Genomic DNA, 19,164 nt, shown 5'->3' on the forward strand with positions numbered 1-19,164 from the left:
GTGTTGTTTTTCGCTATTATTAGGCATTTTTGCGTGATCGCTAACGCAATATTGTTTTTTTTAATGCGATGGTGTACATCAGGCCGCAGTTAAGTGAAATATGGCACACGGTGTCAGCCGTTCATGGTGTCGATGCAGTCGATGTAGCATGCACCACTTACAAACAAGGTCATCTGCATCCCATCCTCAAGCAATGCCTCACATGAAGCATTTGAGGTAATAATAATAATATTAATAATAATAATAATAATAATAATAATAATTATTATTATTATTATTATTATTATTATTATTATTATTATTATTATTATTATTATTATTATTATTATTATTATTATTATTATTATTATTATTATTATTATTATTATTATAATAATAATAATAATAATATTAATAATAATAATAATAATAATAATAATAATAATAATAATAATAAAGCGCTGGCCTGCAGTTGCGTTTAATACAGCTTAAATGCCTTGACTGATACAAACACGAACAAGATTAAATACGTGAACGTGAACAGAGAGCGAGTGGCATGCGGTATAGAGTGTAAAATGGGTGTTCTAAAATGTACAGTGAGAGATACACTTAGTTAGACAAGGCTTCAGAGACCAGTTGTAAGAGACTGGTGTCGATGACCCTCACAAAGTCGGGATTGGTGGTTGTGCCATTTCTCGAATCGAACGCGCTCGCACGCTTTATGGCAAAAGCGTCGATCGTCTCATTTGCTTTCAGCAAGTGCCTCATGGGGCAGACATCATAGTTTACGACGGCATGCCCTGAATATGGAATGTAGACATTCCTTAGGAATGTCTACTGAGACCTCTTCTGGTAATGAAGCACTCGCATCTCATCGAAACCACTGGGACACCTAGTTTTCAATGAAAGTGCCGCATGTAGCTCTTGCTGAAAGCTAATATACCGGTAGACAGTCATATAGGTCATGTGACAGGGCTTGTTGGTACTTTTTATGTGCTGCAAGCAACACGATCAGCCCTTGTATGCAAAAGGTGTTTTCTCGCAGACGCCCATGGCTGGGGACTGCTGTCGACTGCTGCTGCTGCTCATACTGTGGGTCCCGCTGTGGCTGCCGCCGGCCAGCGGCAACAGCAGCTGGGGCTCATGGGTGGGCCGGGGCCTGCCGCGCACAGCCGAGTCACGCGCCGAAGGATTTGTGCGCTGCCCGACGCTGTGTGTCTGCCAGGCGGTCAACCGGGGTAAACGGATCACCTGCGACCTCGGCGGAATGCGCTCGATACCGACTCAGCACATGGACAAGGACATCCGCGTGCTGCAGATCACCGCACCATCAGAGCACCCAAATGAACTCATCATCGGAAGGATATTCCTACAATTTACTGCTCTCGAAGAGGTGGGCGCACGCGAAGTGACGCGCAGCTGCAGGACAATGCTTGTTATGATTCCGATTCGATGAGAGGTGACCCTGCTCGTAGCTACAGTTGACAGTTGATGACACACACAGAGACCACAAATAATAAATAAAAATGAATGGAGTGCTTGCAGGTGCAGCACCGAATGGTGCAGCACCGACACTTAATTTCTCGCAATTTTTGCTTCTCTGAATCGGATAAAGTGACTCACACTTGACAATTACAATGATGAAACCATTTAATGCGTGGAGACTGAAATTGAGAAGCCATATTTTACGTATGTTCTGGCATCTACAAATGGCGTAGCTTTATTAGAAAAAAAATACCTTTGAAAGGTATTTTACGTAACCACATTAATTACCGCACACCAATGCTCAATGTGGGTAAAATATAACAAGCAGTCTTTACATCTGTAACACAATAAAATATCCTGCTTTTAGACGGACCTTCAAGGATGAAAAAATTTAGTTTCACTCATACAACTTTTCACTTGAGTATCACCAACTATATATTTTATCGGAAAAGCGTTTGAGTGGTGAGAGGTTTGATGTTACTACGGGAGAAAACACGCACAGACAGACAGACAGACAGACAGACAGACAGACAGACAGACAGACAGACATATTTAACAATATAGCTTCCCTTGCGCAAGGTTCTGTTCATACGAGAATGAGTTTCCATTTCCAATATTTCTGCGGATTCTCACTTTCAAAACATGGCTGCAGACTTTCGACTGAAATTGTGGCTGTTCGAAAAAATGACTTATCATCATCACTAGAAATAATACCTTCATCACAAACATCGCCACCAATAGTTAATTATGTCCTCAAATAAGACAAGGTAATCATTGGGAAACATGTGAGGTCTATTAGATGCGAAGCATTTCTCGCTTGGTTCTATGTCTTGCGGCGTCAGCGTCCACACTCACGCTACGCATGCGCTACTTCTTTCCTCTCCTGCGCTCTCCTCTCTCCTCGCAACACTGACGCAGGGAGCGTCTGTTAACCTACGCTCACTCCCCTCTCTCCTCTAAGCATTCTTCTTCACGGCGTCTACGCCGCCATTGCGCATGCGCGTCTCTTCCCCTCTTTCTCCTCTCCTACGTTTCACCTCTCTCTCATCGGAATGTCCATAGACTGTCGCGCCACCTAGCGGAATTCAGGAGCGTCCTCTCCAGGATGATCCAAAGGCAGGCGCTCCCTTTTTCGGCTGTGCTATAGCCCCAGTGTTTATTAGCCAATTCTTAGCTATTATTATTAGCCAATAAACATTAGCCAATGCTGCACCACTTGATTTTAACGTCCATTGATAGATAGCAGCACTCTGCGAGCAATTCCTTCCTTGCCGTGTATCGGAGCGAATTGTTGTCCGCCATCTCCACGCCCAGATAAACATGTAGAGCAATGCCGTGTTGGTGTTGTGCGTGGTGAGTGGCGCGTTGTTGAACGAAGTCGTTTGGTGGAGAGAATCTCTCAGATTACTTTTAGCAGTTGTGTTAAAAAATTGGCCCCGTATCTGCATTTAATCTGCAAATGTCGTCGAAAGACGATAGTCTTGCGTGTGGAGAGAGTGAACAAAACATTTATTTGATGTGCTGCTCAAGAATATCGGTGAATTGTATTTTGGAGGCGCTGCGTTAGGGTGCCTCGAGCGCGCAGTGGAGACGAACGAGCGCATCAAGTCACGTCGTGAGACATGAGCGCCATCTGGCAGTTTTTTTCATAGACAAACCGCGTGGCTCTGAGACGGGTGTGCGCGCCCGCCTCAGAGGTGGTAAGGTGTAGAACGCAAGGCGACGAGTAGGTGCCACCACCATTTCATTTTAGCAAAGCGTTGGAAACACTCGCCTTTCCGTGCAAGCGTTGGATTGTCAGCGCAGCGTGATAAGCGCTACAGTCCTTAAAATTACTTATGTATGCCTTTTCTAGTAAAAGGCGCACATGCAGAATATATACGTGTTGTTATGGTGCCCCAGACACGCACAATAATTGCTTTTTAATCGACAATAGCAAAAGTATGAACGCTGAATCTTGAGCCACATAGGTGGGCGCTGCGGATGGGGTCGGCCGTTTCAAATACCCGATGCTGTTAAGAGCGGACCAACAAACACATGTACAGACAGCCAGACCAAAGTTTTTGCGTCGAAGATCCCCAAGAACGACTATCGGCCGCATGCCGCCAACGCACTATAGCTCGACCAGCGAAGCGAAATGGCTACAGCAATGAAACGTGCAGTTACGAATACAGTCCACGCCTCTCTGCTAAATTCTCCTGCACTTCATTGGTACCGTCAGAACGGCGTTGTTGTTCGACCAATTTTCAGAATTTGAACGTTGCGAAAAGCATACGCGTGTACTTGTTTCGATATCTTTATTGCGATCACGCTGATGAAAACTGCAGCATCTGAGTGCAGTGAATTGCTGCGCACTGTCAAGAGTTTGATCATGGCTCTGACACAAGCGCTACTTATTGGTAAGGTAAATGTTTGTGTTCTGTTGAAGAAGCAACCCCATATTGCTTACAGTGCAAGTAATGACGATAGCGAATATGTTTGCAAAGCTTCGCTACGTTAAACATTAGGTCCCGGGAAGCCGTGACGACGTGGTATACTCGTTGGCCACCATTGAGGCAAGTTCGTTGGGCAGGCTCGGCACAAATTATCCCGAAGTTTTGTTCAGTTCATACGTCAATTCAAGTTCGCACAGTTTCCTGTAGCACGCACAGGATTACGCAAAGGATTGTTGATTTACGGACGATCAGCTGACACCACCACCCTTCGCACTGCGGAATGAAATGAGGTGGCGAACATTTAGCAGTTCCTAATGTCTGGGAAAGTACTTTCGTCCAATATACATTCATTCGACGATCAAGTGGTCATCCGGTGAAAGCCGTATGGAGCGTACGTCCGTGCGTCCTGTCTTTTTCTGTGCGAGTTCACGGGTTCATCATCCTCCCGCAGCCATCTTGGATTGCGCGGCGTGCCACGTATAGAGCGTGGGAACTGCGTATAGGGAGTTGCTTGATTGAAAAAAAAAACGACAACTCACGCTGCACAACCGTTCGTTAGCCACCTCGTATATATAGGCACTGCATCTTGACCTCCAAAGAAGGGCCGGGGGAGATTTCTCCTGTGCGTTGTTGAACAATGAAAATTCTCAGCATACGTGTCTCTGTGTGCAATCTGAGGGTTTTGTCTCTCACTGTTCATTAGTAGCGATTGGCATGATCCAGTAGGAAACACCGGTACAAAACTGCGTGCTTAGCGCCTCCCCAGGTTTCTTCCCTGCACATCGCCGTGATGAGCGTCAGCGTCAACGTCGCCGCCAGTGTAGGCGTTAGCGCCCACTGCTTCGCATATACAGATGGTTCTTTTTTTGTGTGTGTGTGACTGAAGTATTAGTGAAATTCTCAGTTCCAAGATTTAAGCTACATCAGTGTGTTTTTGCCCCCCCCCCCCCCCCAAAGAAACATTAGCAGCTGTAGGGGGTATGCTCTGAGCCTTGATCCGCAAGGAGCCAGCGCTACCGCTACGCCACTTTGAAGGCGCCTCTGTACGCATGTCCTGCTGTCCGTGATTCGGCGTGCACGGGGTGTTCTTGAGGTTTTAGGACATCAAAGTTGCCGAACGGATCTCGAACACAGCAGCGACTCGAACAGTGCAGCGACTTCTTTGCGCGTGCATGGGGCGAATGCGTGGAGCTCTAAAATGGCCACGCCGACGTTAGTGATCCACGCGGATGACGTCCACTGCATACCACGTATAAAGAAGTTCCATCAATCGAGACATCGCAACAGAATCTAAGCATTTAATTTACGACATGAAAATGCCTGGTGGAAATGGTTTTATTTTCGATATCATTATCAAACGCGTTAATCTAACTTCTCGGGGTTTGAAATGCTGCCTTGTTTCCTCGCATATATATTGTTTCCTGTCAAATCATACGCGAAATAAACGTATAGCATATTTCACTTGTTTGTCACTGTGAGCAGCGCTCGATAGGTGGCGCACCAAAAAAGGCGCCTTAGAGTTACTGTATATGCTACCTTTACGTAGCATATAGAGTAACTTTAGGGGTGCTGGCGGTGAGTCGCGACACAACTCAGCCACTCTACCCCACACAACCAGCCGCAGTACCAACGTGCCTGCGCCGTTGCCGTGCTTGATTTTGTAACGAACTGCTCGAGCAGTCGTTGTGCCTGTATATAATGCACCAAGATTCAGTAAAAAACAACTTTTTCAAAAGGCCACTCTCTTTCTCTCTCTCTCTCACACACACACACAAAAAAAACACTGGAAAACTGAGGGAACATCTACAAAGTGGGCAGCATATATGCATACGGCGTCTAAGAGACAGTGCTCTGCCGTGATGCCGACTACCTCGTAATTATTTCCTGGTTGCGTGCTGGCTTTTGTGTTAGACGTGTGCAGGCTGGCATACACCCATTTAAAAGTCCGTGCTGCGGCGATACCACACTGCCCCTTTCTGCAGTTAAAGAACAAAAAAAGAACAGAGCAACTGATGGCTGCGTTCCTTTCTTTTTTGCTGGCATAGTATGCACGCCATGTCCGAGATATGTATGCACGTGGACGTTGATAAAGCAAATGGCCGTTGTTGCATAGCACGTGTGATGTCGCGCTGCCGCGCATGGTTGCCCCGCCGCGGTGGTCTAGTGGCTAAAGTACTCGGCTGCTCACCCGCAGGTCGCGCGATCGAGCCCTGGCTAGTAGAACGTACTCTGCTCGCCTGACTGCCTGGATGCGGCGCCACCTCCGTTTTTGTAAATACGATTTACAAAGTCAAATGTAGAAGGATACCTCATTCAACATGTATACGTATCGTGTCACTTGAATGCGCAACTCCACCACCAGCACCCTTTCGTTTTGCTTCGGCCATCCGCGTCCATACCCCCTCTATACCAGGGTGGTGCTGCCCGTGCCACAACAGCTTCAGCGCTGGTTCCCTATAGTCGGATATACCTTAAGAAACCCGGAGAGGCCGCGCACAAATGACGAAAGCACGTGAGCCGGTCGCCTCCGCAACTGAAGAAGTAGTCCCGCCAATGCACTCAAGTTCTCTAAAGGTGGGCTCAACAGCCACCGGCCTGTGACGTCAGCCCTAAGTACGCGTCAATTTGTACAGGCTTGTATACATCCGCATTTCAGGAGCAAATGCCACAGAATCCTAAAGTTACAGCATAAAAAATAACCACATATAGGTGGCACACCAAGTCACCTAAAGATAAAGTAACTTCTCTTCTGCACAGCTGAAATTATAGAATAGTTAGTTCAACAAGACCATACAGCAACAATTAGACACACCAACATTGACCATCGAATCAGAAAACCTTTATATAGACAGGGGAGGCTCCTGCTGAAAGCCTAATAATTGCGCAAAGTCGCAAGGGGATAGGTGATGGTATGTGCTCGGGCGCTTGTTGTGCAGCTCATTTGCCAACGCAGCCCGTGAGGCGCTGAAAACACCACTATATCACCCGTCTTAGAAAGATCTTCCTTTCGCTCTCTTTTTTACATTTTAGGGTATAGCCCGCTTGATGCCTTTGTATTGACCCCTACATTCCTTCCTTGCAGGTGCGGATCACGCGCTCAAATGTGCCGGCCATCGGTGACAGTTCTTTCTGGCCAGGAAAGAGGTTACAAATACTCGACCTGAGCCACAACAACATCAGCATCCTTCGCGACTCTGACTTCCGTGGCTTGTCGGAGCTGCGACTGCTCAACCTGAGCCACAACCACATCGCGCGGGCGCCCTCGGCGCCTTTTCGATTCCTCTCCAACTTGACGAGCCTCATCCTGTCGGAAAACAAGCTAGAGGCACTGGCACCTCGCTTCCTTTACCTGTTGCCGAGGCTGCAGAGACTCGACCTGAGCGGGAACCCCCTCAGGAGCCTCGACCCAGATCACCTGAAGGACGTGCGGCCACTGCGAGTTCTCGGCCTGGCCCGCTGCCAACTCACGAGGCTTCATTCGCTCATCTACCAGCACCTGTCGAACCTGGAGTCCCTAGACCTGCAGGTCCGTGTTTCGCACATGCTAGTCCACCAGAAGTGGCCAAATATTTTCGAATTTTACAGTGGATATCTTTCCAAAATATTATCTTGTATACTCTCACAAAACAAATGCTGCCCCTTCTACGGTTATTAATCTACTTCATTAAAAAGAAAGTGGTTGTATATTTATTAATTGAAGGAAGACGTTGGTGCAATACATATATGAGGGTTCTACGTAATATTTATTTAGTTAGGTTACTGAGCGAACCATGAATTTTACGTGAGGTTCCGAAGCTTGAAATTGTACCAATTCTCGCAACTTTTCATGCAAGCTGAAGGCTGTATGTAATCCATCCGCCATAACCGTTTACGTGGCTGAGGGGTTGCGCTGCTAATCTTGAGGTCGAATATTCGCTTCCTGGTCATGGTGGTGGTGGCGGTATTTAAACCGGGGGAAAATACAGTACTATCTGTGCACAGTAAAGAGCCACAGTGGTGAAACATACTCTGGAGTCACTCCCCAAGGCGTGCCTCGCAATGATGTGTTTTTGGTGCGTAAAACTCTAGTGATTGATAATATTGAAAGATTTAAAACAAGATCCTCCTATATATAGCCTTCAAATAATTTTTTACAAGCATAACAATTACCAATAATTTTTGTTTCAACTTTTTAAAGTTCTTTGCTTTATTTTGTAGTTTTATATAGTAGCACAGCGAGACCTGCCTCTTAAGCAAAGGAGACCGGATCGTACCAGCTGTTGTATAATGCGTAATCGTCGTTTAGAATTCTTCGACATAGAGTTTAAAACCTTAACTGCATGATGCCGAATAGCGAGAGTCCGGGTCGTGTAAACTAAATTGTCTACAGTTGATAAACATGACATCTATTGTGATAATTCAGGTTGTAAGTCATAGTGAGTCCCGGAAACGTTCTTTGCTAGTGCTAATGCACTTGCTTCTAAGCTTTTTCAGAAGCGTAGTAATAATTTGACACGTCACGCAGGACAACCAGCTGATCAAGTTGGCGCCCGAAGAATTTCGCCATTTGCGCAAGCTGCGGGTGCTGAAGCTGGACGGCAATCGGCTCGAGAAGATACCCGAGCGAGTACTGGACGGCCACTCGCTCAGCCAGCTGGGTTTGTCCCGCAACCAGCTGCAGTCGCTCGACCCCTGCGCCTTCTGCAACGCGTCCGTCGAGGAGCTGGACCTGTCGCGCAACAGGCTGCAGTCGGGCGAGGGCGACCCACTTCGGCCCCTCGCTTCGTCACTGGACCGGCTAGACCTGAGCTGGAACCCGCTGTCCGGCGACGCCGCCGCCGCTCTGGTGCGCTCCCTCAGGCGCCTCAGCGTGCTCCGCCTCGAGGGCCTCGGGCTGCAGAGCCTGCCCTCGGATACATTCAGCGGCGTGCGCACCCTGCGGGAGCTGGGGCTGCGACACAACCGCTTCAGCAGCCTTCCGCCAGGCCTCCTGACGCCCCTCAATTCACTCGAGGGCCTGGACCTGGCGTTCAACCGTATGCGCGGGGTGGCGCCCGAGGCGGTGCGCGAGCTCGACTCGCTGCCTGCGCTTTCGCGGTTTACGGCGCATGACAACCCGTGGCAATGCAAGGAGTGCCAGGTGATGGAGCTGTCACGCTGGCTTGCCGAGCGGCCACTCGACTGTGGTGGTCCTTGTCCCACGTGCGCTGGCCCGTCCAACTTGGCCGGACAGTCACTCGCGTTTCTGCCCGTCCACGACCTAGAGCCCTGCCGGGAACCCCTCGTCCAGCGGCGCCTCTCGCGGGCCGAGTCCCAGGTAAGCCCGGCCCCCCTCTTTGTTGCCAAAAAGATCATTGTAACAACCCTAGAGGATCTCACACGTGAAGGCGCCATTGATTCAAAGCTTAAAAAGGCACTTATTATGGTACATTCGGCGCCTGGTCGTTTTTGTATACATGCTGCCGAAGATTCATAAAGAGAATAACCCTGGCAGACCCATTATAGCGGGCACGGGAACGTTAACGGAACCCATTTCCAGTTATATTGATTCTTTAATCAAAGACATACCACCCACACATGAGTCCTTCTTGCGTGACACAAACCATTTCCTTCGGGAAATAGCAGACGTGAAAATTCCAGATGGTGCATTTCTCGTAACATTGGATGTTAGCTCACTCTACACAAATATCCCACATGACGATGGTGTAAGGGCGCTTGTTGAATCGTATGGCACACACAACCCTGTCGCTTATCCAAGCAGAAAAGTAATTGAAATCTTCACAAGACTTGTACTCAAATTGAACAGCTTTGAATTTAACGACCAGTACTACCTTCAAATCAGTGGCATGGCAACGGGTACAAGAATGCCCCAAACTACGCTAACATATTCATGCACCACATAGAGTCCAATTTTCTTTCATCTTGTGATATCAAACCATTATTCTGTAAACGGTACCTAGATGATATATTCATTATTTGGACACATTCGGAAAACGAGCTCCTCAAATTCATTCAGGCATTCAACCAGGTACACCCCAGCATTTATTTTACACACTCTTACTCTAACACTGAAATAAACTTTCTTGATGTACTCATTCGAGTTGACGATGGTGCGTTGGTAACTAGCGTATACAGAAAACCTACGGACAGGCAACAATACCTGCACTTCAAAATCTGCCACCCGTGACATTGCAAGACCAACATTCCCTATTCCCAAGCACACAGATTCCGACGAATCGGCTCCCGCACCGAGGACTTCCACAAAAACAGCACACATATGCGCGAAGTACTCCTTAATCAAGAATACCCGCCAGCTATCATCGATGACGCCATCAAAAAAGCTGAAACTCTGGACCGCCAGACTCTTCTCAACCACCAGAAAAACGCCGACCAACACCGCAACAAAAACTTGCTACTAAATTTCACGAGCAACCCACCGAACATAAACAAGGTCCTAAGAAAACACTTTAACATATTGGAACAGAGTCTGCGACTATCCTAAATTTTCACTTCTCCTCCTTGTGTTGTATACAGACGGCCGAAAAATATAAAGGATCATTTAATAAATTCAAAGATAGGTGTGAAATCTCAAATCGGGTGTCACCCTTGCGGAAAAAGCAGATGCAAGGTATGTAAACACATGCAAACAACGACAGTGGCGAAAAGCACCCACTCGGATTTTGAGCACAGAATAAGAGGTGCACTAGACTGTGACTCAGACAACGTCATATACCTCCTGGAATGTGGGGTATGTAACAAGCAATACGTGGGCCAGACAGACACTCCGTTTAGAATTAGATTCAACAACCATCGGGCACATGTGCGATCTCTGCCAGGCCTTCCACTTTCAAAACACTGCACATTTAAAGACCACAGCTTTGATGACATCAGGTTTACACTACTAGAAAACAACTTTCGAGCAAGAGAACGGGAACAACGGGAATCTTATTTTATCTACAAATTTACACAATAAAATACGGAATAAATGAACACCCAGGCACTCTGTCAGCGTTACGACCGCTAAAAGACGCAAACGCTTCTCTCAAATCAGTCCGGTTTCATTACGACAATACTATTACCCGCTAACAAAGCTTTTAGCCTATGCATCTGACAACATGTAAATGATTTGCCTCATTAAGCACAGCCGGAACGCACAGATAAGTGGTCCCGGATGTCGTACGGTCCCCCCCCCCCTTTTTTCTTTTCTTTTTTTTTTGCTCTTTAAGTTTTAACGCACATTCTGTTCCTTCACTGACAAGTAGCTGACAGCTAGGCGGTTTCGTTAACTTTTTCATACATGCGCGCATGTCTTCTCAGTGAGCCGCAACTGTGTGGTGACTGTCCCAGATGTCATACAGTCTCCGCCCCCCCCCCCTGTTCTTTTTTTCTTCTTTAATTTTTAACCCACATTCTGTTCCTTCACTGACAAGGAGCCATTGCATATAATGAATATCGATGGCGGTGCCTCAATCACAGGCTTTTTCATTCCTCCCGACGCCACCAGCACGCACTCGAAGCGCTTAAGCTCTCCCCATCAACTTGTCTTAAGCTTCAAAAAGGAACGAGCCGCCAGCGGATTACACGGAAAGGTGAAATACAAGAACGGCGGCACACTGCCCACTTGAAGAAGAGTGGGTGCGGGGGAGGTATTGTTGACAATGATGGCATTGCTCATCTACCTCTGCCCTACTCTGTTAAGATGCTGCCCCTTTCTAATTACGCCATGTCGGTCTTGCTTCTTCTCCTAGATTTTCTATATTTTATTTATTGTTTCTCCTCCCATTTCGCTGTTTCTTCTTTTTTTACTTTTCTTTTGACCCCTTCCCTCCTTTCTCGACAGGCTCCAAGAAGACACGGAACATGTGTAAATATTATTATGCCTTGAAAAAGACGGGGTTCCCGTCGAAACGTCGGCAAAATAAACAGTTTTTATGTGAAAGCGCATCTATTTTCATATATATATATATATATATATATATATATATATATATATATATATATATACATATATATATATATATATATATATATATATATAAAAGGAAAAGAAGTGTATACCTAAGGGCTCGTTTTTCCGTGTTTTAACACAATAATAATGAGATCTAACAGATAGTAATGCCAAGGAATGTACAGGGGAAGTTATTAGAACCAATGGAAAGTAAATAAGAAGAAAGGAAAGTGGACGAAAAAATAACCAGCCGTGAGCAGGAATCGAACCTACGACCTTTGGATAACGCGTTTGATGCTCTAACCACTGAGCTACCACAGCGGCCTTCCCTCCATCCACTTTTTTTGGGTTTATATGTGAATTTAGAAGTAGGAGTGACAGTCAGCGCCATCTATAAGCCAAGCGACGAGTGTGAAAACACTCTTTTATGCGCATGTTTGGCGTCACGTAGCACGTGAACTTATTATGAGCGGGCAGCTGATTAATAGTCCCTCGTATACAACCTAATGACACCAAGTCTGCCAGTACGAGACCCTCGTTTAATGAAATAAAGGAAAGAAGTGTATACCTAAGGTCTCGTTTTTCCGTGTTTTAACACAACATTAATGAGATCTAACAGACAGTAATGCCAAGGAATGTACAGGGGAAGTTATTAGAACCAATGGAAAGTAAATAAAAAGAAAGAAAAGTGGATGCAAAAATAACCAGCCGTGAGCAGGAATCGAACCTACGACCTTCGAATAACGCGTTCGATGCTCTAACCACTGAGCTACCACAGCGGCCTTTCCTCCATGCACTTTTTTGGGTTTATATGTGAATTTAGAAGTAGGAGTGACAGTCAGCGCCATCTATAAGCCAAGCGACGAGTGTGAAAACACTCCTTTATGCGCATGTTTGGCGTCACGTAGCACGTGAACTTATTATGAGCGGGCAGCTGATTAATAGTCCCTCGTATACAACCTAATGAGACACCAAGTGTGCCAGTACGAGACCCTCGTATATATATATATATATATATATATATATATATATATATATATATATATATATATATATATATATATATATATATATATATATATATATATATATATATATATATATATATATATATATATATATATATATATATATATAAAGAGAGAGAGAGAGGTGACACTGTGTCAAGTCTGAGCTAACTCTTTCGCCACAGGTTTATTGCTACACTTTGAGAGCGCATGTTCATGTCCAATATCACAGCACTTGCCGACTATTAATCGCGACAATATGTGTCTAGTGCAATTGATGTGTTTTCATTTCAGGTGACGCAGTAATCCGTGCGAAAAAGCGAACGTGTGGAGCCGTGATGCAACGTTGTGATACTACGAGCCGTGATGCTGGGCGTGTGTGGGTTCAGACGGTAAAAAAGAAAAAAAAAAAGAGATTTAGTAGAACAAACTGGGAACATCTATTCCTTGTTCACATAACAGGGGTAGTGAGTGACTTGAGCATTCGGTTATTCAGATGATCAAGGAAGTAAACGGTTTGGCTTTTTTTTAATATTAACATAATTTATACGATTCCTAAAAGTACCTTATGTCCAGAGAGCTGCTAGATTGACTGGCATGTTTTGTTGTGTTTTGTTTTTGATGCAAAAGTGTTGTTCTAAGAAAGTCGTATGAGTTCCTACTTAGCATCGTGCTTCAGTCATTATTTATGATGAAGTTTACCTTACGTTGAAAGCCCATGCGTGGAGATAGTTTGTTATGTCTGTCAAGCGTGCACTAAAATAATCGTACACCTTATTTGTCGAAAACATCTATATGCCAACTAAAATAAAGACGCACACGTTGTAGGTAAGCGTACAGATGCCAGAGACAAGATTACTGTAACCTGGCGCAGGTGGGACTCATCGTGGCCATCATCATCATCATGTTGCTGGTCACGGTCATTGTGGCCACAGTGGTGATCTACAGGCGCCAGGGCGCAGTGTACTACACGCACGAAGACGACCGGCGCATGTCCTGCACCGACGTGAAGCGGCCCTCGATCGTGGCCACGCCGCCCGCCGACGACATCAAGGACTGCGCCAAGATAGCCGCCTGCTGAAAGCGCTTCGAAACGGCTCGTGCTCTTTGTGATAGCCAGCCGTGCCAGCATCCAGGACAGTGCGCAGAAAGCACAGGCTGTGTTCCCTAAGTCAGCTAACGGCTGCCGCTGGCGGTTTCATCCGCCCGCCCACACTCGTTTGTGGCTACCTGCCGAACGGACATTGCAGGAGTTTGCGGCTCCGATCTTCAGCACGCGCATGTACCGGTGGCTAACGCGCATTACAGAAAACGTGGCCGAGGTGCGTGGGACGCTAAAGCAATAGAAGTACCCCCGTATAGCTGCAGAGTGCATGCAGCTGGCAGTCGTGCAAGGTATCATCTTGCTCTCACCCGCAACGTAGTGAGCCCATGTCCGCTGACCTCGACCGGGATGGGTGTTTTCGGTTCCTCGACATACACATAGTCGTGCTTTGTCGCTGTAAGCGACATTGCACCAACCCTTTTGACATCAACTCAGCGTGGGTGCATTATTGGGCATTTCTTTCAAGACAGCTCTATAAACTAGCGTGCCTGAAAAGACTGCTAGCACCAGTATGTTTCAAACGTGTTTTTGATATCGCACCAAGAGCGAGAGGTTTGCCGCTCCGTTCTAGGCGCAGCTTGGCTTTGTGTGTCGAAATTGCATGTAGTTTTGTTGAGTTATTTTAGCGCCATAACTGTGTCGTTACTTTGTTGCCATATTCACTTTGCATAGCACTGTTGTACAAGAATTCACATTATCAATTTTGTCTCTTACATAAGCGTTCCTGCCCTCATTACAAACAACTGGCTTTTGTGCATTACTGTGACCATTGAGCTGCGTTATTGTGCTTTTGTGCTGTGTAAAGTTGCATGATGGTCGATTTCCCAGGACATGAAACAAAAATCGTTAAAGCGGTTTTTTTATCGTAAAAATTAAGCTTGCGACAGAATATTGTGCTATCACTGGATCATATGTATATACCAACTTATACATTTGAACATTCAATGCAAAATCGGCACTATCCGTTTTTTCATGCTTCATCGACCAAAGATACAAATTCCATACTTCATTTTGTTTGTGTAATCAAACCATAGCACACCATATGATTTGTCTAATGCATGTTGCTGCAAATTTTGGGTAAACTGCATCAGTATAAAAGCCTATATGGGAACAAGAAAAGCGGTCATGTATATTACACACTATGCATCACTTATGCGAGGTGACATTCACAACACTGAGCGCCTACCATGTTTAGCGAGGAGATTCTTTAATTAGGAGCATGCCGTTCTTTCAATCACCTTTCACGTCCTATGCAGAATGTTCATCCCTTATTCACCTGGAGACTAATTATATGAATAATGCCGTATCCAAACTACTCTGTAGATATCACATGGCGCCCACTTCTTGCCCCATGCATGGTATCCCTTGAAACCGAGTACTAAGCGCAGAGAAGTTTGTGCGAAATTAACGTCGCCATTAAGCGACAGTACATTTTCCTTTATGAGCTGGATACAAGCATTCATTTCCGTTTGCGCACATGAAGTTGTTCATAGTGACGCCACTGTGCTAGACGTTAGCCTGACTGCCAAGTGCACATTCTTATCAATGCACGTAAATAGCAACATGCATTCGGCGAAAGTTCAAGGCCCTTTACAGAGTTCAGGAATTTAACTACTGCGAGCATTGTAATGAACTATTATCGCTTTCGGCGGTCATCTCGGAAGTGCGCAGTTTTCCTGTGTCTTGAAAGCCTTCCATACAGAGGTCTCGGTGCACAAGCGAGACTGTGTGCACATGCACATCAATAGAAGCATGTGCATCATTTTTTTTTTGCTGCATGCGAACTCAATTAGTACAAATTTTTGGTCAGTTTAGCAAACCTCATGGCGTCGCGACGAGCGTGAAAGCCGAACTGGTTGGTTGCCCATAATTCTTAAACACTAAAAGCACGTACAGCGCTGCAAATGCTTGGCCACCCAAGGTGCTAGCGTGAGCAATTGCAGTGCACGCGGTCTCTCACATACTCATCTTGTGAAAACAGGAGTGTTTGGAACGTCTGCGTCATATGAGATATGTGGACCTCGGCTTACATACAATATCAGTGCGCTAAATTACCGGCTAAATGCGATGGAACAATTATAAAAACGAATGATTCGCATGCGCTGTATTTGTCCCTGCAAATAGAAGCGGGAATATTATTGAGCATGGGAGTGCACGAAAGAAAATTTACTTTCTCATAACGCTGTTCATACACATCTATGTGCGCGGATCACTTGCGCAGTTCTCTGACAAACTGCCTTGGTCCTAGCAAATTTATTGTTATACGAACGTAACGATTAGAGTTACGCAACAAGGAAAACACAAAAAGTGCATGGCGACACCTTAAGAGGTGTATGTATGCGCACTTCTCCGGCATGATGTCCACCCCGCGCCGTCGCATCACGTTGCGCTGCGACTGCTCTGTAACACTGCCTGGAAGGTGTTTTACGTATCCACGATTCAAAAGACTTATATATCGCCACCAAATTTTCTGTGGTCATCACAAAAGCATTGCTGTCGCTCCACGTGAAACGTGTGCACTGATCGTGAGTGACATTCGCTTTAAATACAAAGTTTCAGAGGCTTTCACTCGGAACATCAGTCTTCAGGGTAAACTCAAATACACATATCTGTGGTTAGGGTTACGACCTCCTTTGAATCCTATGAACTACATCTTAAGCTTCCTCACAAAGATGCTCATCCGCACTAGCATGACAAAAAGATAAATCACAGAACTGAAACATAAAGTCATGTCTACCTTTTTTACCGCCATACTGCGGCCTACCACCATATCAGGCGGCTTTAGGGAACTGTTTATTTACAGTCATGCAAATTACCACCACACATTTAGTGGTCCTTTTGAAGTTTGGATGGTGGTTTTTTATGTCCTTTTTTCTTCCCGCGTTTTTAATTCTGTAATTACAAACCTATTTATACTAGTTGGTTAAACAGGCTTAATGCAGACTACATACACCTTCTAGTATTCATGGGATTCTGTGCTGATCTCTTAAGAGAGGACAAAGAAAAAGTGGTTTTTCGTGGAAAGTTAAGGACGCATGCCATGTAAGAACATGTGATAAATGGAGCTCAACATGTCTTAGATTACTCTAACAGAAAGGTGTGTCCATTAGATCAGCAAATTATGTTTACTGCTAATAGTTACGCAGATTTTTATTGAAGTCATCAGGGTCAATTAGCGATCCTACGAGTAATACCAGGATGTTCATGCCCAAGACTAGGTGTCATTTACCATTCCATTACAGCACGTGACGCGTATGTGTTACAGGCGCATACAGTTTCTCAAGGCGAATTTAATGAAGTATCCAATTAAGCCAGCAAATCTCGTCTCGTCCATATTCGTCAGCCATATAATAACACTCGAGTGCTCACATTGGAGGTAATGAAGTCATAAACCGGACGGTCATTAAGTCCTGTTTCGAATTTAGTCAACACGAAGACTGCAGTAATCATCAGCTGTCGTCACTCAAGTTATGATTGATGACGAATAGGCGCGTCATTAGCGCTAACCACTGAAGTGGGCTTGACTCGTGAGCGACAGGAGACCGGAAGAGATGTGATGTCTCTAATTGTGTGTAGATTTCCTTAACTGAAGAAGGGGAAGAAATAAAATAATATGAAAATATTTTTGAAATCTCAGCTGTAGCAACGTAAAAGCGTTTCTATCCTGCAACAGCCAGTATCTGCTTACAGTATTATTAAGTAAATAAATAAACACGTTGCCCTAATAATGGGGACATATCTAGTCTCACCCTGGAAGACACGCAAGAGACGTACCACTCTGAAAGAATGACCACTTGGAATTCTCTGTCAAGTGTGCTCCAGTTCCACTGGATTAGTAAATACTGAATACTCCATTCGGCAACTCGAAAGAAAACTATACAGGAAACGCGAGAATGCACAGAATGGATTGCAGGTCTATACCTGCGAAAAGCCTACCAACTGCTCGCAAATCTTGTAACCTTGATTCGAGTCTCCAGACCATTCACCCTCCAGAGTGCAAGAAAGCTGGAGAGCATAGCGGACACCCCTGGAAGCTTGTTTTGGTCCTTGCTTATCTGTAATTGCACAAAACGCCTTCAGCGGGGCATAGAGGCTCACCGCCATAAAATACCGCCAAAAAAAAAGAACTTCGTCGTTTTCATGGTACACGAAATTGACAAGTGAATACCACCATCCAAATAACTTTCTAGTTTTCTATAGAAGACCTCGTTCAAATCACCAAAAACTTGAGATACACTCGCTTACCACGTGGAGGCCAAATCTTTGTTTCTGAGAGTACGGAGCCCGAAAGAACTGCATGGAAGACAATGCGAAATCTTCATAAGTGGAAGCCAGTGTACGCTGGCTGCTCACAGCTCAGTGTCAGTTCCCTTGCACGTCTTCTACCAATGGCACATAACATGCAGAAGGGATGTGAAATAGGACGAACATGCTATTGCCTATTTTGTGTCGTCCTAGAACCTGTACAGAGTATAAAGCGATGCTCGTGCAACGTAATACGCTCTACGCGAACTCCTTCGTGCGCGTGGAGGAAGTTGAAGCCAAACGAGTCTGCATTTGCCGCTGTTTTTATTGAGACACCCCTTAGTCTCATCACACTTATTATGAACCGCCTATTCAAAACGTCTTTCGCTAGAAAAGTCACTTTCGTCCGGCAGCGAAATTCCATATATAGGCGCTAGACTGCGTTTTGGCTCCCCTAACAATGCGCTGGCCAGGAGAAAGCTGAGCGGGAACTTTTGTACAGACACCAAAAATGGCTAGCCAAACCTCAATTGTATACACACCTTGTGTTATGATGTACGCTGAGTGGAACGTTATGGAAACGTCAAAGGTTTTTACTTCACTGATGCTGTTGCCCATACAATCCATGTCATTTGTTTGTTTCATCTCCTCTGTGCTAGAGATTTATTTTTAGAATGTGTATGCACACGGAGCTATGAAAGTCAACATGTATAGTCTCCAGAGGCTATGAAAATTCTGAAAAATAAAATAGAGTTTTCAGCTGTTCATCATGTTCCCGTTTTTATTGCGTAACAGAGCCTCCACAAAGAAAAATTAAGTGCAGAAGTGTTCCTTCAAGCGAATTTGGCGTGTTTCTGTTCTCAGCAAATAATCGTGTTGCTTGTCCATTTGCGTAACAGCAAAAAAGGCGAAGTCTCTCAATAGCGAAATCACGAAGTTACGACTTCACAACAGGGCGGCGTGAGCTGTTCTCTCTCTCTC

The 19,164-nt window shown here is 45.3% G+C and overlaps 1 protein-coding gene across 1 annotated transcript in view; it reads left to right on the plus strand.

Annotated features, from left to right (window-relative positions):
- The window catches only part of LOC119187902 (uncharacterized), a 118,647-nt gene extending 99,699 nt beyond the window's left edge, over positions 1 to 18,948 (plus strand). The window contains exons 3-6 of the mRNA XM_037436009.2: positions 1,025 to 1,372; positions 6,982 to 7,425; positions 8,404 to 9,195; positions 13,708 to 18,948. Coding sequence (XP_037291906.2) covers positions 1,031 to 1,372; positions 6,982 to 7,425; positions 8,404 to 9,195; positions 13,708 to 13,914 — 1,785 coding nt within the window. The 5' untranslated portion in view covers positions 1,025 to 1,030 and the 3' untranslated portion in view covers positions 13,915 to 18,948. The remainder of the gene's footprint in view (positions 1 to 1,024; positions 1,373 to 6,981; positions 7,426 to 8,403; positions 9,196 to 13,707) is intronic.
- Positions 18,949 to 19,164: the final 216 nt, after the last annotated feature.

This window comes from Rhipicephalus microplus, chromosome X (assembly GCF_043290135.1).
Source record: "Rhipicephalus microplus isolate Deutch F79 chromosome X, USDA_Rmic, whole genome shotgun sequence".
Taxonomy (NCBI): Eukaryota; Metazoa; Arthropoda; class Arachnida; order Ixodida; family Ixodidae; genus Rhipicephalus; species Rhipicephalus microplus.